A 24,577-nucleotide genomic window follows, 5' to 3' on the forward strand; every position below is an offset into this window, starting at 1 on the left:
AATGATCACAATGAGTGGCGTCACAATGGAGACAACTAATTAAAATTTTACAGCTTTTCTTTCCCCAAAGCTGGCACTTATTGGCTGAAAAACACTCAACTAAACACATGGTTAAGAAGTTACCTTGTATCAGGAGGGGCATAATGTATAAATCATTGTCAGTGACACTTAGAGGGTCCCCAGTAAATCTAGAATGAGCTGTTAGTTAATCTAAGAAGAACAATAAAGAAATATAAGTGGTAAAGTATAATTGATGAAACACACAAATTGCATTCTCTGGTGTTTGAAACTACTACAATGCACAATTATGACTTATATTCAAAATTGCAGATGGATATTGTTTACTGGAGTACATATACAAAGGCAAACAGTTGTCAATTGTCTTCCAGGTTTGAAAACAATAAAAATCACTGGTTGAAGAAGCCAAAAGGAATAGCATGATTGAAATTGTTGAGGTGGAAAATTTCACTCTTTACTGCAGCAGATGTAACTGGTAAAATTGAAAATTAAACATTAGCATTAAGTTCCTATTGTAGCATGTAGAAGATGACTAGGGCGATGATCTTGTATCAAATACATTACTCCTAAAGAGAAAAGAAAAACTTTATTTAGCAGAAAATAAATGTGAACAACATAGAAATACTAACATGACGAAAATTAGACTGCTCAACATTCCAAGATTAAACACCTTCAAAGAACTTTTTAATTCAAGCAAAGCGGGTATAGTCTATCATGATAATTTTGAAAAAACTGAACAATTATCTATTTATTTTACTACATTAGCCATGCAGTATGAATTTTGGAATAAGTGTTTACCCATGGGGTCTCTTTTTACACTGCATTCTCCCTTTCCCTTTGTCTGCATTTCCCACTTAACGTCTCCCACTTTCCCACTTCCTGCTCATCTACCACTATATGAATAGAGTAGGCCATCTCCACAGATTATTCTCTGGTTAAAGTTAATTTGGGCAGTTCTCCTCCTGCCGTGCCCATGTGTACAAAACATATCATGTCCCCTCAATCTTCATCAGTGTTCCTTCTGATCTGTTGCCTACCTGATAAGCAGTTGTTGATCCTTATCCCTATTGGTATGCACAGCATATCAGCTCATGACTTTCTACCCAGAGCCTGGTATGGGTGCTGATGCTGCAGCAGATTATTGACTATAAAAGCAAAGAGATGTAACATGCTTGTCTTCACCACTATGTGGCAACCTCCTAAATCACTGGAACAGTGAAGAGCTGCACTGCTCAACACCGGCCAAGATTGGGGCTGAAGAGCAATGGGGTTCTTCTGTGACAAAACATGTATGTTTGAGTGGGGGTCATCATGCAATCCGTTCTTTGGTGAACACTAGTGTATTTCCTACACATGACAAGCTGTCATTTAAGGATACAATGTTGTTTTCTCTTAAAGTGACAGGTTGATGTTTAGGGGAAAAGTTATGCATTGCCAAAATAATTTGGGTGACAAATTAAACAGCACATCTTTCGAAGTTCAATGGTCCTGTGATCTGAGGTGAGAGAGATGATGTCATATAATTATATGTTCTTGTTTCCCATATTCATTCTCCATCTAAAGCATGACATCGGAAGGATATGATCAATAAGGAGTTGCCAGAACCATCATTACATGCCCAACTGTAAATCCTTCCTGAAGGAATGGGTAAAGGATGTGGAATTTAAGGTAGAGGTTCCCTTTCATTAATAGAGAGAGCTAAGAAAGGAAGAAGAGAAGAGGCAGAGGCACACAAAGAAAAATATATGAGGTAGTGAATTTTCTGGACAATCTTGGAATTTCAACGGCTCATGCAGTTCATGAAAATTAAGATTTGTGATCCTTTGATCCATAAATTCCACATGAATAAGAAGCAGTAGAGCTTAAGTGGTGAGCCTATGAGCAGCTTTGATTGCTTAGTCAGTCTACTGGAAGGTGTATGCTTGTATATACAATGGAATAATGACAACAAAGATTTCTAGGACAAAGCTCCAAACTTCAAACTTGTGGCCCCAATGGTTTTCTACGTGTCAAGACCTAAACTTATGAACCCGCCCCCTCCATGCCACTTTGCAGGTGAAAGAATGGGGCGTGTGAAAAGCTTGAATGCTGAGTGTTGGAGCCAAGTGTTTCTGGGCTCTTTGCCGAGGCACAGGTACCCTGAATAGAAACATTACTGCTCTGATAGAGACCACGATGGATCCTGGCCAACTCTTGAGGGTTCCTCATAGAAACACAGTGTCTCAGGACTGAGCATAGTAATTGTGTGCAACCTTGAGAATTCAACACTAAACCACGTGTGGTGATGTTGTATTTGATTTCTTACAAGGAAACTACCAAACAAGACAAGAGCCTAAACAAAGAAACAATCAAAAACGAGGTAAGAGGAGCCCTCTAAATGTAATCTTCAAGTAAATATTTAAACCTAACTCATCAAAGGGTGCATCACCACGATATTGTGTTGGCTACACAAAAGAGTAAAGTAGTGAATAAGTAGAAATAATCTACTTGTGGTGAGCACAGTTCCTACTGGGAAAGAGATACCTTTTCCAACCATCTACAAATAACTGTTCATAACTTAATTAAAACAATAATGACCAAATTGAAAGTTCACTTTCTAGTATTTAATCCTCATACATGAAAAAAAAATTGTTGTAAGACATAGATGCATTATTACATTATATTCATGTGTCCTATGTATACGTATGTTCTGACTGCCAAGCAAAGCGCTAGGTATGTGCATAATCAATTAGCTATGTGACAACATTTTTTTTTGAATAACCACAATTCAGTAGTAAAGTTTGATTCTGTCTGAAGTGATTTTCCGAAGACAACATGCCCAATGCATTTCAGGACCAAAAGGTACCATTCTTCAGGGGCGAAATCCTAAAACATACAAAGAACTTATCAGTGACATCAAAGAAGCTCTACGTTTTATACATGATATGATCTATCAAAAAATAGTTGACACGTCAGGTGGGGAAAAAAAAACCATAATAGTTCCTGTAACACAAAATTGATGTGGAGAAAAGCTCCTTTATACGTGTGGTTTAACGAACTACATGAATATCCTGGACCATCTAGTAGATAGCAACATGTATAAACCTTACTGGACCTCCTGATAACAATATATGTATATAGTGCAAGCATTCATATTAATCCATAAGAATCGAAACCATGATCGTGATCTGATAAGATGAAAGTAGACCTAAAACAGAGAGTACACAGAACATGCCTGTAAAAAAACGTATATATATATATATATACATCATTGCACAATAAAAAAGTGAAGAAAAAAGTCTACTCATTTTGAAACTGCTACACTTTTGCTTAAATAACAGTTATTTTAAATGGCAAGACCAATTTTTCGGACAGATGACCGGAACCAGCATGGGATTCTCAGGGGCTCCTGCCTTTGCGAATATTTTTATGTCACTCTTTGAGCATGACTACATTTTAACGAATCAACAGTGGAACCAAGGGATAGTAATGTATGGCCGCTACATAGATGACATTTTTGTAATATGGTCCAAGACTCATGAAGAACTGGTAGGCCTCATTGAGGACCTCAACACAAAGAACCCAAGGATTCAGTTTACTTATGACATAAGTCACAGCTCAGTGCATTATTTGGATGTATTAGTCACTAAAGATTTGGTAGACAAAAAACTAATAACAAATGTTTATACTAAACCTACCGACAGGAATAATACTTTGATGTACACCAGTTTTCATCCTAAGAGTCTGATCACAAATTTACCATATTCCCATTTCTTGAGAATAAAAAGAACCTGTGCCACCCAAGAGATATTTGATGACCAAATAAAAGTTAATCGTAAAAGATTTGATCAACAAGGATATCCAGCTGAAATCTTGGATCAATGTATCGACAGGCTAGCCATAGTAGACCGCCAATCTCTGTTGACCCCCAGTTCCAAAACATCTACTCTTGAATTTACCTTTGTTTCAAAATTTTCTACAACATCTAATCAAATCAGACACATCATACTCAAAAGATGGGAATTACTCCAAAATGAAAACGAATTCAAAGGGATTTTTTTGGAGAAACCTATATTTGCCTATACTAGAGGCCGTAACCTGATGGATTTAATCCGGTCACCTACTAACCTACATACCCAATCCGACCACAAAGGAACCATGAAATGCCAGAATTGCATACACTGCAATAATATAACTACTGGGAACATTTTAACTCATCCGATGACAGGCAAAAAAATTAAACTTAAACATACTTCGGATTGTAATAGTACCAACCTAGTTTATTGCCTTAAATGCCCATGCGGGAAACTATATGTGGGTAAAAACGAACATAAACTCAAAATTAGGCTCACAGAGCATAAGAGCAATATTCGGCTGAAGAATAAGAGTACCCCACTATCTATTCATTGGAATGAAAGTCAACACAATATAGCACAGTTACGTACACAGGTAATTGAGGTGGTACAGAAAAAGGACAGTCAAGATAATTCGGCCAGGTTATTGCAGCGTGAAACTTATTGGATAGATTTTTTATCCACAGTTATCCCGAATGGCCTTAATGACCGAATAGACCTAGGATGTTATTTGTGAACAGTATGGTATTTCAGGAACGTGAATATATTAATAGACATGTATACATTTTCTGATCGGCATAAGGACCTCAACAAAAGTTTAGCACTTTTAATCCATGAAACCAGCTCGTGTTCAGATAACAATTGCTCGTGATGTAATTCCTTTAGGTTCTTTTTTGTATAAGGATGTTAATTTTCAAACAGAATATGAGATCATGTTTTTGAGTATGCGTAGCATAGTCCTAGGACCTATGATGTTATTCATGAATACATAAGTTCAGTACCTTTAAGTCATGAAACCAGCTTATATTCAGACAACCATTGTTCATGATGTAATTCCTTCAAGCTTTTTGTATTAGGATGTTTATTTTCAAACATGACACGGGATCATGTTTGTGTGTACGTGAAGCATAGTCCAAGGACCTATGATGTTATTCATGAGTAATGTGTTATTTCAGGAACTTGAATGTATTAATAGACACCCATTTATAATTTCTGACCAGTATAAGGACCTTTACATGAGTTCAGCACTTTTTCATGAAACTAGTCTTCGTTAAGACAACCATTATTCACTATGTAGTTCATTTACGGTTTCTTTGTATAAGGATTGTAATTTTTTAATATGATATGAGATTATGTTTTTGAATACGTGAAGCACAACGTTATTTAACAATGATTCAACACATCCATAAAGTTCATGCTATAGGCTTGGGTAATAGGTTTATAGATGAGAATAGTAATAGACGCAACTGTAACACATCTTAGCGTAACTAGAGCGTGCAACACAACTTCATGTGTAACATTGGACCAGGGTTCTTGCTGAAGTGCCGACTTATCTATGATAAATACATCCAGCAGGATCTTTTTAGATGACGCGCACGCATACATTTAGCACTATCCGTACTTATAATTAATAGTGGCTCTAGCCGGTAATGATTCTTCAGGTATTTAGACACTGATATATGACCGCAACAAATATTCATTTTTGTATATGTTTTTTATATTTTTTATATTCTTTTATATTTTTAAGTTTTTTTTGATACATTTTTGAGAGTATTTACATACCATCTAATTGTGGTATCATTACGAATAGGAACATACTCGGACCATTGTCCAATTCAGATGTTAATATATAGTAGTGAGGTTTATCACTACCTCTATTGTATAAGGGTGGTCATTACAACAGGCACCTATCATGGGACTACATTTCCCATAATTATTAGGGTTTTTTTACAACGAGGGGATTCTTTATATACCGGTGTTGTAACCTTCCGCGGTTACATGAACACTTGCAGAAGGACAGGCGTTCGTAGGAGCGGTTCATAACCGAGTTGCGGAGGTAATCTCTCAATTTAAAAACACTAAGGGGCCGATTATGATAGAGGATTTTCCGCCTCCTCCGGGCCGGCGGAAGCCACCGCTGGCCCGGAGGAGGCGGAAAATCCTCTGCGGAGTCACCAAAGACCCACCGCCGCATTACGATGGCTGGTGGGTCTTGGATTCTGTCCGCTGCTTTTCCGCCGCGGTCGGATTACAACCGCGGCGGAAAAGCTCTCCTTTGGCTGGCAGTGTCTATCAGACACCGCCAGCCAAATTAGGAAGCATTAGTAAACATGCTTTTCCGCGGCGGTTTTTCCGCCGTGGAAAAGCATGTGTACTTTTGCTTTTGGGGGCCCGTTGCGGGCCCCCAGGGCGTAGGCGGGTGGGGGGTGCACATGGGGGGTACCTATGGTACCCCCCAGCATTTACATGCACAAAGCGGCAGGCACCGCACGGTGCCTGCCGCTTTGTGCATGTAAATGTTACACATGCACTTTTAACATTGCGGCGGGTGCTGCTTGAAGCAGCACCCGCCGCAATGTTAAATATCCAGGATGTGACCGCCAGGGTGGCGGTCACATCCTGATTTGCATGGAGGGACCTCCGCAGTCCATGCGGACGGTCCCTCCACCTCTGGGATGGCGGACGGACGCAAGTCCGTCCGCCATCCTAATCGGCCCCTTAGACATCTGTCTTTCGAACTGTTTCGTTTTCGTAAAAACTGAGGAGCTTATAAATCCTACAATCGACTTCTTGCTATTTTTACAGATCCGGTTTGAAATATCTTTGTAAGCGTATTGAGACGGAAGACTCTGGATACGTTACCGGTAGTCGAATGATCACTCGGAGGTACATTTTGTAGAGTTTATTGTGTCCAGATTAGCATGTTTCTGCATATTCAGTCATTCGTAGGAGACTATAGATTAGTTCTTTGTTTTTTAGTGGGACATCTCTACAGATGGCCGCATAGCTGTGCGCAAGATTTTCTTTTCCCACCATCAGACAGCAACGATAGACTCCGTTCTTCGGAACTATATGTCACAGTTTCAGGTATGTAAGTTTGTGGTTATTCCGCGGCCATGTCGCGTTTCTTCTCAGTAAGATATATATAGTCATATGTTATATTATTTGATATCTGTTTGTTCTTACAGATTGAGTTAAATTTAGTCCAGACAGCAAGAGTCTCACTTAAATTTGATATCTGTATAAGAGCCGTTTTTTTTAAGCAAAGTCCAGTGTTTCTGGCAGCATATCACTTTATCGTGCAGTTTTATTTGCACCATCCGCTCATTGAGCCAAATAAAAATTTGGTGTCTTTTCACTTTATTCATTCAGAGAACCAGTGTGCGGGGTTCCGCATTGTCCAGACCAGTTCAGCGGACGCTAGCTGTATTTCATTAGGAGTTTACCCACAGTGCATCACATTCAGATATACGGTATGATCGTAGCACTATTGGTGCAAAAGCTATAACGCATTGGTGATAATATACACATAAGAGATCCTTTACAGCATTAACTCTGTAGACAATGATGTCCTCATAGCCGCACTATAGCAGAGAATTTTTTCACTTACCAGGTCTTCGATACAGAATGTTATCAAGAGGGTTGTACATGAGTCCAAAGTGTTTTTTATTGTGCAATGATATATATATATACGTTTTTTGTCAGGCATGTTCTGTGTTCTATCTGTTTTAGGTCTACTTTCATCTTATCAGATCACGATCATGGTTTCGATTCTTATGGATTAATATGAATGCTTGCACTATATACATATGTTATCAGGAGGTCCAGTAAGGTTTATACATGTTGCTATCTGCTAGATGGTCCAGGATATTCATGTAATTTGTTAAACCACTCGTATAAAGGAGCTTTTCTCCACATCAATTTCGTGTTAAAGGAACTATTATGTTTGTTTTTTTCCCCCCTGACGTGTCAACTATTTTTAGATAGATCATATCATGTATAAAACGTAGAGCTTCTTTGATGTCACTGATAAGTTCTTTGTATGTTTTAGGATTTCGCCCCTGAAGAAGGGTAACTTTTGGTCCCGAAATGCATTGGGCATGGTGTCTTCGGAAAATCACTTCAGACAGAATCAAACTTTACTACTGAATTGTGGTTATTCAAAAAAAAATTTGTCACATGTAAATAGCTAATTGGTTATGCACATACCTAGCGCTTTGCTTGGCAGTCAGAACATACGTATACATAGGACACATGAATATAATGTAATAATGCATCTATGTCTTACAACAATTTTTTTTTCATGTATGAGGATTAAATACTAGAAAGTGAACTTTCAATTTGGTCATTATTGTTTTAATTAAGTTATGAACAGTTATTTGTAGATGGTTGGAAAAGGTATCTCTTTCCCAGTAGGAACTGTGCTCACCACAAGTAGATTATTTCTACTTATTCACTCCTAAACAAAGAAACCCATAAATGGACAGACGTTAAACCCACGAAAGAACCTTGCATTCAAGAGTTGGGTACAATAACGCAAATTATGACCTTTGTTTCAAATGAAGGAAGGTGGGATACACAACATGTTATCTGCTTTGAATACCTCAGCCATTAGGATTCTTGCATCCTCCAGGCTGGACTTACAATCCTTAGCCGGAAATGACAAGAGTGACCTTCCATTTCATGTTAGTCTTTGATGTGGTACTTTTGTCTGCGCTGGGTGTCCCTGTAGCACTTAATGGAGTCCTAGTAAAATGAATAAATTGTCAACCATATTTAAAGGCAATGCATGACAGAATGTGTATCAGTAATAAATAGAATACCTGAAAGTGAATATAGCGGACACAAGGATTGAGCAAGCCAAAGATAATGCTAAGAAATTGTTTAAAATATTTTAGGAATTTTTGGTGCAAAATCATTAGTGAAATAAATGCAGGATATATATATATATAATAATACATTCTGTCATAGTTTTGGGAAAGAACTAGGATAAAGCAAAAACCTGTCTGTGAGAAATTGGGTTGTTAGTTGTGGAGGGTGTGAGCCCCTCTCAAGCAACACCAACAATCTTTTTCAGGGTGAAATAACAAAAGTCTCCAAATAAACCTGTGCTTATCCCTGTGGTAGATTGGCACAAAACCAGTTAAGCTTCACTTAGAGGAAATGTGTGAAATATCTATGTAGCACACAAACAATAATAAAATGAAAAAAAAATACAGAAAACTTCCAAACTATTTTGAAAAAATAGAGTAAAATATAATAAATACAAAGAGACCTAACAAATAAAAAGCCAATCAGTAGACTGGAGATTTGGAATTTCAAACTTTTAGAGAATTATAGTTCCTAAAAGCACAAAGCACTAGACCTGGGGAAAGTAACAAGTTCAGGCCGACCACGTTGGAGTGTGGGTTAGATATAGAGATCCGGTTAGTGTGGCTGAAAATGTTTTTTGTTCAAATCCAGAATGAAGAGTTCAGTTCGCAGTGGAGGAGGTTGTGAGGAACGAGGAGAGCATTGCAGAAGGTGGTTGCTGTAGCACGAACAGCAGTCTGGGTGACGCTGATAGTCGTTGCAGTAGCATGAAGATCCTGTCGGGCACTGTGGATGGTCGCTGCTGAGGCTTCACGCTGAGGGCCATCTTGGGTTGCCATCGCTGTAGCGCATAGTGCAGATCTCGTGTTGCCAGTCATCACTGGTGGTAGCAGTAGTGCAAATAGTCAGGTCTACCAGAGCGTCATGTTAGGGGTCGTCATGGGCCGCAAGATCGTGGCACAAACTGGTCTGTTTGTGGCTGCAAAGAGCCCACAATTTCAGGATTTCTCCCTTTTGTCTTCAAAGACATGCACTCTGACTCCACCCAAGGGCACAGAACCTGGGAAGGAGTCTCTAGGGGATCACGGTCTCATTCAAGCAGAGGCCAGTAGGACTCAGGCAGGTCTAATTGTAGGTTCAAGCAGACCAAGTTGCAGCAAGTCAGCTGGGCAATTGCAGGGAGGCCTCTGGAGTTTGTTGAATTCCAGTAGCTCAAAACAGTAGGTCAGCCAGCTGCCCCTTTGTGTCACTTTGCCTAAAGCAGCAGGGCATACCTCTGGCAGTGTCCACAGGTCTAGGAGCGTACTGAAGAGTTGGTCTGAGGTTCCTAGTTTAATACCTTGTGCCAGCTTTGAAGTCGAAGAAATTTCTGGAGGTTCCTCCAACAGATGTTTCTGGAATATCTTGCCTACCTGCCCAGGCTCCGCAGGGTCTTAGGTCAAAAAAGGCTAGTGTGAGGTCCTTTGTGTGTGTGTGCTAATGCACCTCCATTGAAATGTAAGTGGGGCTGTGCACAGATCCACCCTTCCTATCCTGTCAGGATGCCCCATCCTGTCAACACCTAGCCTCCCTTTTGTGTTCATGCCTGGGAGAGATTCTCAAAGGTCAACTGCCAACTGCACCTAGTCATGTGTCCCAGGAACTCAAACCCTGACTTTACCAATGAAAGAGGATTTTAAATTACAATTCTTTAGGCACTAAACATGACATCTCTTTAGGAGGGTAGGCCTCACAGTAGAGAAAAACAAATGTGTGAGTTTTTCACTACCAGGAGATGAAAAACTTAAAAGTATATGTGCAACCTCTAAATGCAATGTATCCTGCTGTATAGGCTGTTAAGGGCCTAACACAGAGGTCACTTATGTGTTAAACAGGGATGCTTAGGCTTGTCAAAAGGTTTATGTTGCCAATTTGAATCGGTAGCACAAAGGCAGGTCTGAGACATGTTTTAAAGGGCTACTTAAGTGGGCCCGCAATAAGTGCTGAAGGTCCACTAGTAGCATTTAATGTAAAGGCCCTAGCTATATGATGTACAACTTTTCTAGGGGTTTATAAGTAAACTGAATGTACCAATAGGCCAAGTTTGCCATGTTTAAACGAGAGAGCCCAAGAATTTTAGCACTGGTTAGCAGTGGTAAAGTGCACAGAGTCCTAAAAGTCAACAAAAACGGGTTAATGAAAGAAGAGGGTGAAGGCAAAATGTTTGGGGGTGAGCATGCGGAGAGGGCCAAGACCAAAACAATCCTTGAGCCTGAAGGTAGTGAAGAGGTGACATGAATTCCACATCTATGTAGCATTAGGAGAAATAATTCAAAAGATTACTTCCAGAGTTAATCTTTGGGCTCAGTTAAATGTACCACTGTTCATCTTCATTCATGAAACCAAATCAACAAAGTCTAGTCTCATTTAATTTAATACAAAACCATTAAAGTTTTCTTTGGCAAAAGGCAATGTGCCACAGAAACCAAAGAGCTATGGGTACAAGCCATTTACAAAATAAATAACCCTACAAGTCTCCAACACATACTGTTATTGGGCTTGGTAAAATTGCTACTTCTGGTCAAAATCGCATTTAACTTTTTAAAATTATTTGTTAGTTTTAAACAGAAGTAATAGAGACATAATACAAATATGACAGCTTTGAGTATATGCAATTGCTGCAATTCCATACAAGGTACATTCAGCTCGAAGTCAGGGTCATGACAGGGAGACCAATTTTACACAACATACAAATGATCTGAGATAGCTTATTTCCCACTGGATGTGTGTTTTTCTTCCAGCTTGATGAATCAGCTATTCTAAATGCTGCAAACCACAGGAGCACAAGAGACATGCTAGCTTCTGTGACATAGGTTTTGCTAGTGTCTGAGTTATGGTTTAGTACAGTTGTGGAATATATTCTTTACCAGTAATGAGAGACACTAATCTTTCAGGGCCTCATTTATTAGGGTTTGGTGCAGGACAGCCCTACAAGGAATCTTGCTGTGCTACCCTACATCAAAAAAAAAGGACAGGAATGCGCTGTATCTATGAGATAACCAAATGTTCCTGTCCTTTTCCCTTCGCCGGTGCACAATGGGCTGCTATGCGCCAACGCAGGCCCCCTTGCACCATGATGCAAGGTTGCCTGCGTTGCGGGGGTGTTTGATTTTGGGTTAACCTTCCTGCACAAAATCAATTCAGGAAATGTCCACTTTCTATGTGTGCTGCAGAATGCAGAACATATAGAAAAAGGAAAAAGCAAGCAGAAATGAAACCATTTCTCCTCATTGCGCCTACCTAATGCCACCCCTGGGGTGGCATTAGATTCTGAGGCATAACCATGTTTACGATTTCCCGTAAATCTGGCAATGCTTCAGATTCCATGGGTGTTGCGTGGGACCACCCACAGCAATGGTAAATGTCCTTTATAATTAATATTAATTAAACTGATTTTTTAGGGTTGGCTTTTTTCCACTTTGGGCAGGCGTCACACAAGGGTGGTGCTGATGGAGAATAACTCACCTCATTTAGAGATCCCACCACGTGGTAGGGAGTTGCTTTGTCTGTAATACATTGGCCACTTTGGCAGATGGATGTTTAGCAAACATGAATACCAGGAGAACCTAAATGTTATTGAGTCTTGCTCTGTATTCTTTAGTTTCACAGAAACAGCCCACCAAATCAAGGTCTGTTTCTGTGAAACAAAATGCAAAAGTCCCTCCTGAGTAGGGAGTTTTCTTGTGGCGAGTCACATGTCCGGAGGGGAATACGTCCTGCTGATATACAGAGAGGTACCCATTTTCACAAATTAATAATGAGTCTTTATGTTTACTTTTTGGCCCACTTTATTTAAATACTCAAACACAGAATTGGTACAATTACCACTAAAGCTAGGATGCAGAAGAAAAAAATATCACCTTTATTATGAATATTTCTAGTGCATACATCATATTCACACATATTTCGCACCTTATGAATACTCTTTCCAGTCTTCAGACTGATCTGGTCCTCCATTGCCAGCCCCTTCAGAATGTGGTGTCAACAGAGTTTGTTATCCACCTACCATCTTCCTGATGTCAGTACATTTTTCCACATGTCATTAATTCAGACTGGAGCTCTCTCTGTGTGAAATCCTCAGTGTTTGACTGCAATTAAGTCGAACAAATCCTAAAGGGTGCCACAGGAAGATGCCCTTTGGACTTCTATGACTATATGTGAGTCTGATACAGGACCTGCAACTCTAGTGCCTCTGTGAACTTGAGGACCACTGGGAGCTAAGGTGTGCAGGGAGATTCCCAAGTGGACTTCCTTTGCCTCCGATAAGTTAGGTGTAATAATCACATGAAAAGAGTGTCATAGGAAGAGAAGTCCTTTTCCTCCTCAAGAAAGTGGCTCAATCCTGGTTCTATTTGGAATTGTGAGGCCATTCCCCATGCCAGATTCTTCCTCAATCTTGGGTGAGCCCTCCCACCTAATAAAATGAGTCCAGAGTTCTTTGGTTGACTCTGTGCAGGTTGAGAACTTATTGCTTTTAATGTAGCAGAAACATCATTGCAAATTCGTAAAGCTCACTTGCCATTTCCTTATGTTAGCCGAATCTTGCAGGCCTGAAACACATTTTTCCTGGAGACTTTCGCTTTGGAATTAATAGCTGAATTTCATGTGTTACGCAGGATTTGTTCTTTCTCACGTTTTGTGTTGCAGGTGAAAGAAGTGCTCTGGTTAGCTAGAATAATGTCTTTGTTTTACTAGTCAGGCAAGGAGAGGAAAAGTTACATTGTTCGGTCTGAATCGATAAGGGAAGGCAGTTGACCTTCGCCCAGGAGAAGGCTTGGGAACCAAGGACAGAAATGATGAGAAGACGAACATAGCAATCCCATGGAAAATTACCTTTAGGAAGATGCCCAGAGCAGATAGCATGACTCACAAGGACTCCTGGGAAAGATACCTGTAATAATGCAATGTTAAAAGTAGGGAAATGGCCCACTTAACTTTCTGCCTTAGGAGAGAGAGCCTCTTAGAACAAGCTCTGTCTTAATAGCTCTATGCTATTAGACTCATCGATGGTGGAGATACTTCTTTTTTATAAAAATGTTTTATTGTCATTTATGTCAGCAAGCAGCCATATACATCTTCACAATCAGGTTATGGACAAAATAAGACCTTGTTTGCACAATATATTGCAGCATAATACAATTTACAGCAATAGTTCAGTAGTTCATTAAATCATATCCAATTTGACAAAGGAGACCAGAGTTTCTGACCAAATAGCATTCTTCTAACTCCTTTTGATTTATAAGCTGCAGACTCTAAATAAAATGTCGAGAATAATCTAGATTGCCAATTATTAAAAACTGGTGGTTCTACATCTAGCCATTGAGTTGTTATACATAGCCGAAAAATTGACATACAAATAAATAGAAACCCCTCCTCTGCTTCCGTCCTGCTTCTAACTTGGTTTGTCTGCAGACCCATAATAACCATTTCTGCTGATAATTGCACCTGGATCCCCAAACTGACATTCAAAAAGTATTTAACATCAGTAACAAATTGACTTAATTTTGGACAATAAAAAAACATATGAGCAGCATCTGCAGCAATCACAACACACCAATTGCATTTGTCCCTTTTATAGATTTCCATTTTGCCAGTTTCGCAGGAGTATAATATAAATCAAATAGGGACATAAAATGTTGACTTTTTAGAGGACCATTAAATAAACTTTCATCGATAATTCAATTGCTCTAACCAGATCTATTCTGTTGATTTCAAGGTTCCTTTGCCATTTATCCTCCCAGGCAACCAGATCATCGTCTAGCTTATTTAACAAAAGTTGATAGATTGGGCCAATTTTAAGTCTTGCTCTTATTGCTTCTTAAATGCCTTCTTTATCAATCACTATTTGATTTTGTGTTTTTTTTTATCCAGAAAACTTCGTAATTGAAGATATTTAAAACATTCGGTCCTAACCAAATTATATTTATGCTGCAAAAAGAGAAAGGAGGCTATTTGATTCCCCTGAAATAAATCACCTAATATGCATATCCCTGCTGAATACCATCTAGCCACAACCTGTTCCCTAAAAACCTATGGTAATAAAGAACAGCTATTTAAAGGTGTGTAATAATTCAAATTTGAAATCCAACCAAATCTACCTTTAGCTTTTCTCCAAATTTCAAAAGCAGTCAATATAATTTTAAATTTCGTCTTTTCGTAGTAACTGGGCTCAATTACTCGCACTGGAAAATCGGAACACCCATATGTTTCAACAGTGCAGCCCAATAATACAAACGAAAATTAGGAATCCCCAACCTCCTCTATCTTCTAGGTAATGTACACCATTTCAAAGCTCTCCTGGTTCTACGATAACTCCAGAGAAACCTAGAACACAATCTGTCGACCTTAACAAAAAAGATGTGGGAAAAGGAGAGGGATTGTACGAAATAAATACAAAAATTGCGGAAAGATTAACATTTTTAAAACGTTGCTCCGCCCATATAAAGATAAATGGAGATTGTTCAGCCTTTCCAGTGTTTTATTTGCCAATCCTAATATAGGATCTATATTCAGCCGCACTATATCGTCTATTTTTGTAGAAATTTTGATGCCCAGATATAAGGCTTCAGAGACAAAACTCATATCCTTTGGGTGTCCTGCATCTGAATGAATTAGCTGTGTTTTAGAAATGTTTAATTTATAGCCCGAATACCCCGGAATTTTGCGGCAGCTTCAACTATCTTTGGTAAAGCGGGCTTAATATCTGACGTTACAATTGCAATGTTGTCTGCATATGCAAACACCTTATACGCTATCTGATGTATCTGAACCGGAATGATTCCTGCATCACTTTCTAGTCTGTTTAAAAAGGGCTCGATAAATAAAGCAAATAACAAGGGGGAACAAGGACATCCTTGCCTCGTTCCCCGTGTTATTGCTACATGTTCCGAAAGATTCCCGGAAATACGAATTGCAGCCTTCGGATTGATATACAATGCCTGTATTGCTTTAATAAATTCACCCGGAAATCCCTTCCAAGTTAGAGTAGACCATAAAAACTTCCAGGAAACCCTGTCAAATGCTTTTTCCGCATCTAACAGGGCAACCACAACAGGGGAATTTGTAGCTTGTGACCAATCCAGAAGAGCGATAATTCTTTTAACATGGTCTGTTGTATCTCGATTGGAAATAAATCCATGTTGTCTCTTTAAAACTAAACTAGGCATGAGATCATTCAGTCTATTAGACAATATCTTTGAATAGACCTTGCTGTCCGCATTAAGAAGTGAGATTGGTCCATATGACCCCATATCAGTGTCCTTCTTTCCTTTTTTCTTAAAAATGACAATAGTTGCTTCAGACCAAGAACCTGGAGGATTACCCAAAAAGGCTTGTTGACAAACTTCTATCAACTCTTTTTTTATTATCTTTCTAATAATGCGATAATAAATGTAGGAATTTGTAAAGTGCACAGCTACCTCCACCGGAGGTGTCCCGGCGCTGTCCGTATACCGCTTAGGAACCCTTCCTGGCTTTCCTGGGAAATGTCCACTCCTGGGCACCCCCCAGGTGCAGCCAGGCATCCCAGCGCTTTTGGGGCCGTTGTGGAGACTAAGCAAGCTATTGCCCAGAGTTGCAGCGTGGGACCCATGATCAGAACAGGCACTGAGGCGAGAATATCCATTCAGGGGAATTAATGAGCCGGAGACCCGCCGAGGCGGGAATCGAACCCTGGTCCCTGGCCAGAGCTCTGCATCAAGGTCTGCCTGCTCTAACCATTGAGCCACACTTCTCCACATTGAGCCACACTTCTCCACGGCTGTAATAATAAGGCTGTTTCAATTTCTTCCCAGGTTATAGGTGCAGATAACAATACTTTTTGTGTTACTGTAAGCTCCATGGTCTCTAAATCTTTCAAATATTCCGCGGCCATATTCCCCTCAACGTCTCTTCTGTCGGTGCACTATATAAGGATTGATAACATTTTTGAAAAGCTTCTAAAACCCCATCTTTGGTTTCTTGTAGAATCCCGTTCAGATCAAAAACCTTTGAGATATCATTAAACACTGCTTTCTGCCATAGCCTTTTCGCCAGGATTCTCGCAGTTTTTTCACTAAATTTAAAAGATTGTTCCTTATATTGATTGTGTTTGAGCGCAATTTGATCAGCAATATTAGAGTACCCTATAGCCCTTTTAATAGTTAGGTCTCTTTGCGCCGCTACTATATCCTGACCTAGTTTAATCGTATTGACTAATTTGTGTTCTGCCAACATGACCATATCGCTTTCATCCTTATGTTTAGCCCATCTTCTTTTGCGTCGTGCATTCGAGTAACTAAGGGTTTCTCCCCTAACTATCGCCTTGAAGGCACCCAGACTATCTTATTAGGTGCAGTTTTTTTATTAATTTAAAAAAACTCCTGTATGACTTTTACCATGTGTTGACAGTAATCTTCATCCAATAATACATTTCTTTCAAAAGACCATGTCTGGTTCCCATCACCTGTATGTAGTCCAAAATCAATTCCAATATTAAGGGGTTGTGATCAGATATGAGTTTAGGAAGAATCTCTAAATAAAGTTTTCCTATATATTGCTGCGAAATAAAAAAGTAATCTAAACGAACACATTTTTTGTGCAGGGCTGAAAAAAAGGTATACCCAGGATCTTCTGCGTAAAGCAGATTCCAAGCATCATTAAGCCCATGTTCTAAAATTAAATCCCGTAAGGCCCTAAAAGTCCAATGTTTTCTTCCAGTAAACCCCGTATTTTACCTAATATCAAAGTTCGCCTCCAAGTGTATATTCAGATCCCCGCACATAATCACTGGCTGGGGCCATTGAGCTAATTCAGTGTTTATGAAATTCATAAGCTCAGAGTCATCCAGATTCGGACCGTAAAAAAGGACACAACGTAAATCTACTCTGATTAAGCTTAAAATTCTCCAATTACCCACCGCCCCCATTTGTCTTCCAACATCTTTAAACACGTTCCTAACCCCCGTTTGATGAGAATAGCAACCCCTCTCTTATTCCCAGTTTGTTTTGAGCAAGCCACTAACTCTAATCCTACGTTTTCAAACATCCCCTCTTTGCCCAAGCAATATGGGTTTCTTGTAAGCATAATATATCAATTCGTGATAGTTGAACAATCTTAGCCAAGACGTCTCTTTTCTTTAAGTCATTGAGCCCAAGCGTGCATATCCTTAATTTCCTATCCATATTTCAGGAAAAAACAGGGACACAGGAGATTTTGATTCATAATATGTAACATATCTCTTTTCGAATTTTATATGACAGTTCTCTAAACAATATAGTTTCCAAAAAACAAAACCAATTTCACCATAGATCATGGCTACTGCTGAATTTTCACCCCCCTCCACCTTCACCACTCCCTTCCTCCCACCCCCCTCCCATTGCTCCACACACCCCACCCAGCCCACCGAACCCACCATATGAGGCACAAGGACTATCAGTCCCTGAGAATATGGAGTGCCGCCCCTACCCCCTTTTCTAGGTTGGGAAGGAGAACAACCTTTTTTGCCCAAAACTTAAAGTTTCCTTAAGCATGATGCTCGAGCAGAAAAATTTCATATTCATGACCTGCTAAACATGCTCTAACCACATCATATAGACAACAGATATTCTTTGGCCTCAATCTCAGAAAAAAAAACTTAGTTTGACCCTTCACAATAATCTTTAGCTTAGCCGGATTTTGGAGATAAACCATAGCTCCTTTTTATTGGAACCCCGGAATAAGCTGACGCAGATGCCAACGTTTAGATATCGTAGCCTGAAAAAAATCAGGTCAAACAAAAAAATTGCAGCCTCTTGCCTGTCTTTTTTTATCAGGCCTAGCCAGCCCAAAAACCGCTTCTCATGCTAGAAAATTACTAAATTGAACAAGAATAGCTCTTGGGCGATCTTCCTCTCCTTGCCTTCCTCTTTTGATGGTAAATGGAAACCTATGCGCTCTCTGTATCTCCATCGTCCAGTCCCAAAGAGTCAGTTCTGGAAATGCCTCTGCAAAAAGTTCGCAGACAAATTTACGGACATCTGATTCCTCCTTTTTCTCTGGGACTCCTAGAATTCGTAAATTGTTCCTACGTGCTTGATTCTCCAACTCGGAAAGCTTAAAGCTGATATCATCACATTGGGCTCTGATAGAATTGATTTCAACTTTCTGAGCAGCCAGGTCGTCTTCCAATGTTGAAATTCTTGTCTCTGCTTCGGTTACTCTGAGAGAAGTATCTGAACATATTGTAATCACTCGCCGTACAGCATTCTGTACTTTACGACATGTTGCCTGAGTACGAGTGTTTTCTGACTTTATCTCCGCTCTGTGTTCCATCATGGTATGGTAAATCATTGACAGAGTAATCTCCTGATCAGGGCTCTGCTCCCCCGTCTTCGATGCTTCATCAATCCCAGGAATTCCTTCTTCAGGAAGGGATCCCAATGTAATATTTTCTGGGGAGACCACACCCATATCTAAGGATTTATTCTTGGAATTCGCATGACGAGTTTTTCTAGTTTTTAATTTCTTTACTGTGGTCATTGCAGATCTTGGAGAGGCCTCATTCGATCTTAACTCATCATCAACACTGCTACCCTCTTCCTGGTAATCAGCCCAGTCTTTGCTTATACTTGTACTCTCATTAGAAGAACGGTCAGACATTGAGTAGGAATTCTCAAAAATATCTTGAGACCCAGTCAGGTCCTGTACAGGAGCACCCTCATTTAATGCCAGCAAATCTATCTCCGAGACAAGATTATCCAGGCTACCAGTAATACCTTCCAAGAGAGCATTCTCAGGGACTCCATCTCCCACAATACTCTCCCCTGGGACTGCTTCATCGTGAATTCCTTTCCCTTTCTCCATGCCAACAGGTAATGAATTTTTTGCACCAACTGAAGGAACTGTTGATACAGTGTCTCGAGAGGGAGCGATACGGTGTGTTGCTTTATTTCCATCCAATACTGTGATCTCGCTACTTAATAGCTGTGACGGTGCATTTTTGGAAATTTGCTTTTCAAATAATACAGGGAGAGTTTGTGTCCCTAGTTTCATAGAACTCGCAGCAACACTGGACTTTACAAAGCGCTTGCCCTCTTTCTTTTTTTGGCTTGTACCTGAGGGAGTCTGTGCCGCTGATTTCTCACCTTCTCCTGTCTCTCCTGGCACCCCGTCATTGCCATTTTCGGCATCTTCCATCGGAGCAGGCTGTGCTTTTGTTTTTTCACTTCGAGTGTTCAATTTTGGAGACATTCTGCTCCGCACTCCTCCAACTTTATATCCAGTTATTTTTGGCTTTGTAATAAATTAACTAACCTTCCATAGTTGTTTGTGGTTACTATGCGTCCAGAGAAATTCCTGTTGAACTGATTTGCATTATTAATGACGATCTCCCCTCTACGTTTACATGCTGCTAAAAAGAACCATCCGATTGTGATTCTAGAATAGGTCCAGACCTTATGGGCCCGGCCCTTTCACTGGATTTGCTACATCTTTTAAGGGTGGTTCTGAATCCCACTGGGCCACTTCTGCAGGGGATGTTTGTTCAAATAAGCTAGGTGACTGACTTCAACGCCACACCAATGCAGCGTCTTCATGGGCTGTAGGATGGTACTGCAACCTTCTGGGCTACACCCCATTGGGTGTTCTGATCCTGGTGGGTTGATGAATTTAGCAACAACAATGCCTCAAAGGTGCCAGGCCTCCATGAGATTCAGCACCTGCAGTTGTGGTAAAGTCACAAGTCAAAACCAGCTAAGGTATCATCCTCCATTTGCTGGACCCTTCTTAGATGCAAATTTCATAGCTGATTTCCCCCTGCCCAAGTAACTAATTCCAGCAATGGCCAAGAGGTCGCGTGGGGAAGGTATCATATGTGTGGCAAAGGAGGAGCTCAAGGCTAATCTTTAATGATTATTCATTTTGCGTGAACTTCCCCGGGCCCAAACGTTCACCAAGTTGAAGGAGAGTTTTAGTTCAGAATGAGATGCTTTGGCTCATGATGATAAGGTCTATGATTGCACGGAGAATGATGGCTCATAAACTTATCATCTCCTGCGCTTTATAGGAACTGGTGAGATTGTGCACCTGCTGGGTGATATGAAACTAACATTCTCTGACCGGGTGAGTGATAGTCTGGATGCATCAAAACAGATCCTGTAATGTGGCTTTGGTTTTGCAGACACCATTGCTCGGTTTATGGATACAACTGTCACGTTGTGGAAATATACTTGGATGCATTCCGCTGGACATTTAGAGGATGTCACAGGCTATGCTTATGGACCTGTCCTTTGACAGAGAATTGTTTTTCAGAGAGAAACACTACTTTTCCTTGGAACACTTCAAGAACACTGAAGCTATGTCTCAAGCCCTGAGCCTTGCCTCTCCTGCTTGGCAATTCCAACAACAAAATCAAATTGTGCGAGGTTATGCTGGTGCTGTAGATACTTGCCAATGGCATCTGTCTAATCCAGCCCAAACACATCTGCAGATGTACTGCTCATTTTGAGGTAGATGTGGCTCTAGAAGGGGTCATCAGCTGCAGCAGCGGTATATACAGTTCGCACCATTCTCTGTGGCTTTGCTGCCTCAGTAACCCTTTGATTCTTCGGTACACATCACTATATCTTCCGGTGAAGGAGGGTTTATCATTTTACCACCAATTTGGAGGTGATTTTGATAGACCGCTTGGTCATCCAGTTAATCCACCAGGGCTACACCCTTCACTTCTTACCCTCTGTGCCCTAACAGCATCATCCTGCATGAAAGTTCAGGTTGCCACACTAAAGAAACCTCCCACATCAGTCAAAGATCCTTCATGTGGAGTGTCAGAATCTGCACTGGTGGTTGGACCCCCCCTTTTCAACTTCCTGAGGCTTTATCCTTTAACCCCACAAAAGCTCAAGCTACCATGGTCAGAGGTACTCACTCACTGGGGTGCTTATTATCGTGATATAATGGCAAAGGGGCTTCAGTGTGTGTTGGGGGGGAGCAGCACCTGTACATTAATGTGCTCTAGTTGTGGTTGGTTCGCCCTGACCTGAAGGCATTTCTAACTTCCATCTCAGGAAGCAATATCCAAATTCTGTTGGACACCATCCCCAACCATATTATCAACAGGCAGGGTGAGGTTGCGAACGTTATGTTGGGAAATTGTTCATCTGTTGAAGTGGGCCTATTGATGGGGGCATCTTCCCAGTTGAGGCTCCCCAGCCAGCTCCCTTTATGTGAGGGGAGGCTTTCAATCACTTCTCAACGGAGAACCACTAGTGGGCGCTACACCCTGAGGGGATGAAGGTGGTTCTTCAATAGTCTTTTGTTTCCATTTATGGATCTCTTTGTCATGGCATTGTACAGGAAGCGTCGTCCTCTGTTTTCTGCCAGACATTAGCCTCTGAATGTTTCCTCAGGGGATGCCTTCAGGTGTAACTGGTACTAAGGCCTACTGTACACATTTATGTGATTCTGCTTCTGTGAAGAATGCTGGAAAAGATGCTAGAGGGTCAAGGACAGCTCAGCCAGATTGCCCTTGCTGGTTGAGGAGGATTTGGTGCACCGATCTCTTGTCACTCAGAAATTGGCTGCCTCTTTCTTTACTGGGCAGAGTAGGCCTGCTCTTGCAGCGGATGCACAGGTCCTCCACCCATTCCCTAAATGCTGCAGTTCCATGAATGTAGATTGGGCAGTACCAGCTGGACTTCTTTGCTTTTTTTATGAGGTTGTAGATGGTATCTTGGCAGCCAGGATGTCTGCTACAAAATCCATCCTTGTAGGCCACTAGAAAAAGTATGTGCAGTGATGTGCATCAGAAGGCATTAATACATTTACATTTTACTAGTCCAATGTCTTGAGACTGCACTGTCTGTTGTGTAGCAGTCTTGCAATGGCTCCAGTTAAAGACTCACTAGAAGATGGGTTTGTTTCTGTGCCATTCAGACCAACGTCAGTGGTTAAGTTACTATTAGTATGCATTCCAGTTGGATTTTAACCTTTTTTGACTTTTTGATAGCATTTCTTCTCAGGCCAATGATCCGTTGCCCAGTTGACGTCTCACTCTAAAAATAGTTCTGGTGGTACTTGTGTCTGCTCACAGGGTTGGATAAGTTCTGTAGCCCATATTTTACCCTTTTCTGTTCAGATAAATTGGTTCTTCACCCATGTCCATCCGTCTTACTCAAGGAAATTTCGGCTTTTCTTTCACCTTACCTACTTTCTTCTGTCATACATATCCTATGTAGGAGAAACAACAAGTGCAAAGGCTGGACCTCAGTCATGCAATGTCTTACTGCATTGATCCTATTTGACAGAATAGAGAAGACAAACATCACCTTGTGAGCTCTTGTGGAGCTAAAAAGGCCAAGGAGGTGACCAAATGTACTTTTCGCACTGCTTCATCCCCTGTATTGAAATTTGTCAAGACTTGGCAAAGAAGGGACCCATTCATGCCCTCCATGCTTGGATGAATGACAGCTGCCTAAAACTGAACTCAGTGAAGACAGAGGTTCTCATCCTCTGATCCTCCCCCAATGCGTGGGACAGCTCCTGGTGGCCCACTGCCCTCGGAAGCCCCCCCACCCCGATAGTCACGCCTGGAACCTCAGCATCATTCTGGACTCCACCTTCAACATGAGTCCGCAGGTCAACGCCATCGCCTCCACCTGTTTAACTCCCTCTGCATCCTCAGTAAGACCTTCAAGTGGATCCCATCCAAAGCCAGAAAAAACGTCACCAATGCACTCATCACCAGGAGACTAGACTACGGAAACGCCCTCTATGCGGGAATCAACAAATCCCTGCTACAGAAACTCCAGACCATCCAGAACACCTCAGCCAGACTCATCCTATGCACCCCACAACATGAACACATGACCCAACACCTGCAAGACCTACACTGGCTCCCCATAGAGAAGAGAGTAACCTTCAAACTACTCACCCACGCCTAACAATCACTTCTTGACATTGGACCCAAATACCTCAATGAAAGAATCTGTTTCCACACACCCAAAAGACACCTCCGCTCCACTGACCTCACCCTAGCAACTACCCCGCACATCCGCAGAACCAGAGCCGAGGGAAGAGCCTTCTCCCATGTCACCAACAAAACCTTGAACAAACTCCCAGTCAACATCGGACGCTCCCCCACCTGCACACCTTCAGGAAGAGCCTCAAGATCTGACTCTTCGGCTGACCCGGAGCTGCTTCCCCATCCCCCCAGTGCCTTGAGACCCTCACAGGTGAGTAGCACAATTAAACCCCCCTGATTGATTGATTGATTGATTGATTCTAAAAGGCCAAACTACTTCCATGACTCTTTCTAGAAGCCTTAGGTTTGTTGCCATCTGCCATCATCTAGGCAGTCATGTGGTCATCCTTGCATGCTTTTGCACGGCACTACTGCCTCACATCTTAGGCATGCAGTGATGGGTACTTTGCCTGAGTGTCATGATGATTACCTTCCTTAACCAGCACTATTCAGTGCCATCTCCCTGATTTGGTATAATCCATTCAGTAGTTTTTGATCAACTAATGCTCCAACATTTAGTTTATTTCACGCTGATGGATCCATGGATATGCGATGCACAACTCTCATTATGATTGATTGGGGGTAACTTGAACAGCAGGTTTCAGCCGCCATCTTGGGACTTGGGGACAAGGTTCCAGTGTCTTCTGGAAAATTAACAAAAAAGGAGGAAAGGGCAGAGTAGAAGCTGAGTGTATTGTGAATGGACTTCCTCTGTAGCTGAACCAGTTTAAGATATTATTTTTGTGATCGTATTGTGGATTTGCGGGTCCATTGCGGGTCTATTGAGTTGCTCAGTGCAGCCTTCTGAGTGCTGCGATGGATCAGTGAATCCATTTGACTGTTTTTAAAAACACACAGACATACACCCATATACTCGCACATGGACACACACAACCAC

At 41.0% G+C, this 24,577-nt stretch overlaps 1 protein-coding gene across 1 annotated transcript in view; it reads right to left on the reverse strand.

The window, feature by feature from the left end:
* Positions 1 to 244: 244 nt before the first annotated feature.
* Positions 245 to 24,577, reverse strand: part of LOC144829088 (uncharacterized) — a 1,185,727-nt gene continuing 1,161,394 nt past the window's right edge. Inside the window, exon 8 of the mRNA XM_078687867.1 lies at positions 245 to 584. Within this exon, the coding sequence (XP_078543993.1) occupies positions 579 to 584 (6 nt within the window). The 3' untranslated portion in view covers positions 245 to 578. The remainder of the gene's footprint in view (positions 585 to 24,577) is intronic.

Source organism: Lissotriton helveticus, chromosome 4_1 (assembly GCF_964261635.1).
Source record: "Lissotriton helveticus chromosome 4_1, aLisHel1.1, whole genome shotgun sequence".
In the NCBI taxonomy this organism is placed as follows: domain Eukaryota; kingdom Metazoa; phylum Chordata; class Amphibia; order Caudata; family Salamandridae; genus Lissotriton; species Lissotriton helveticus.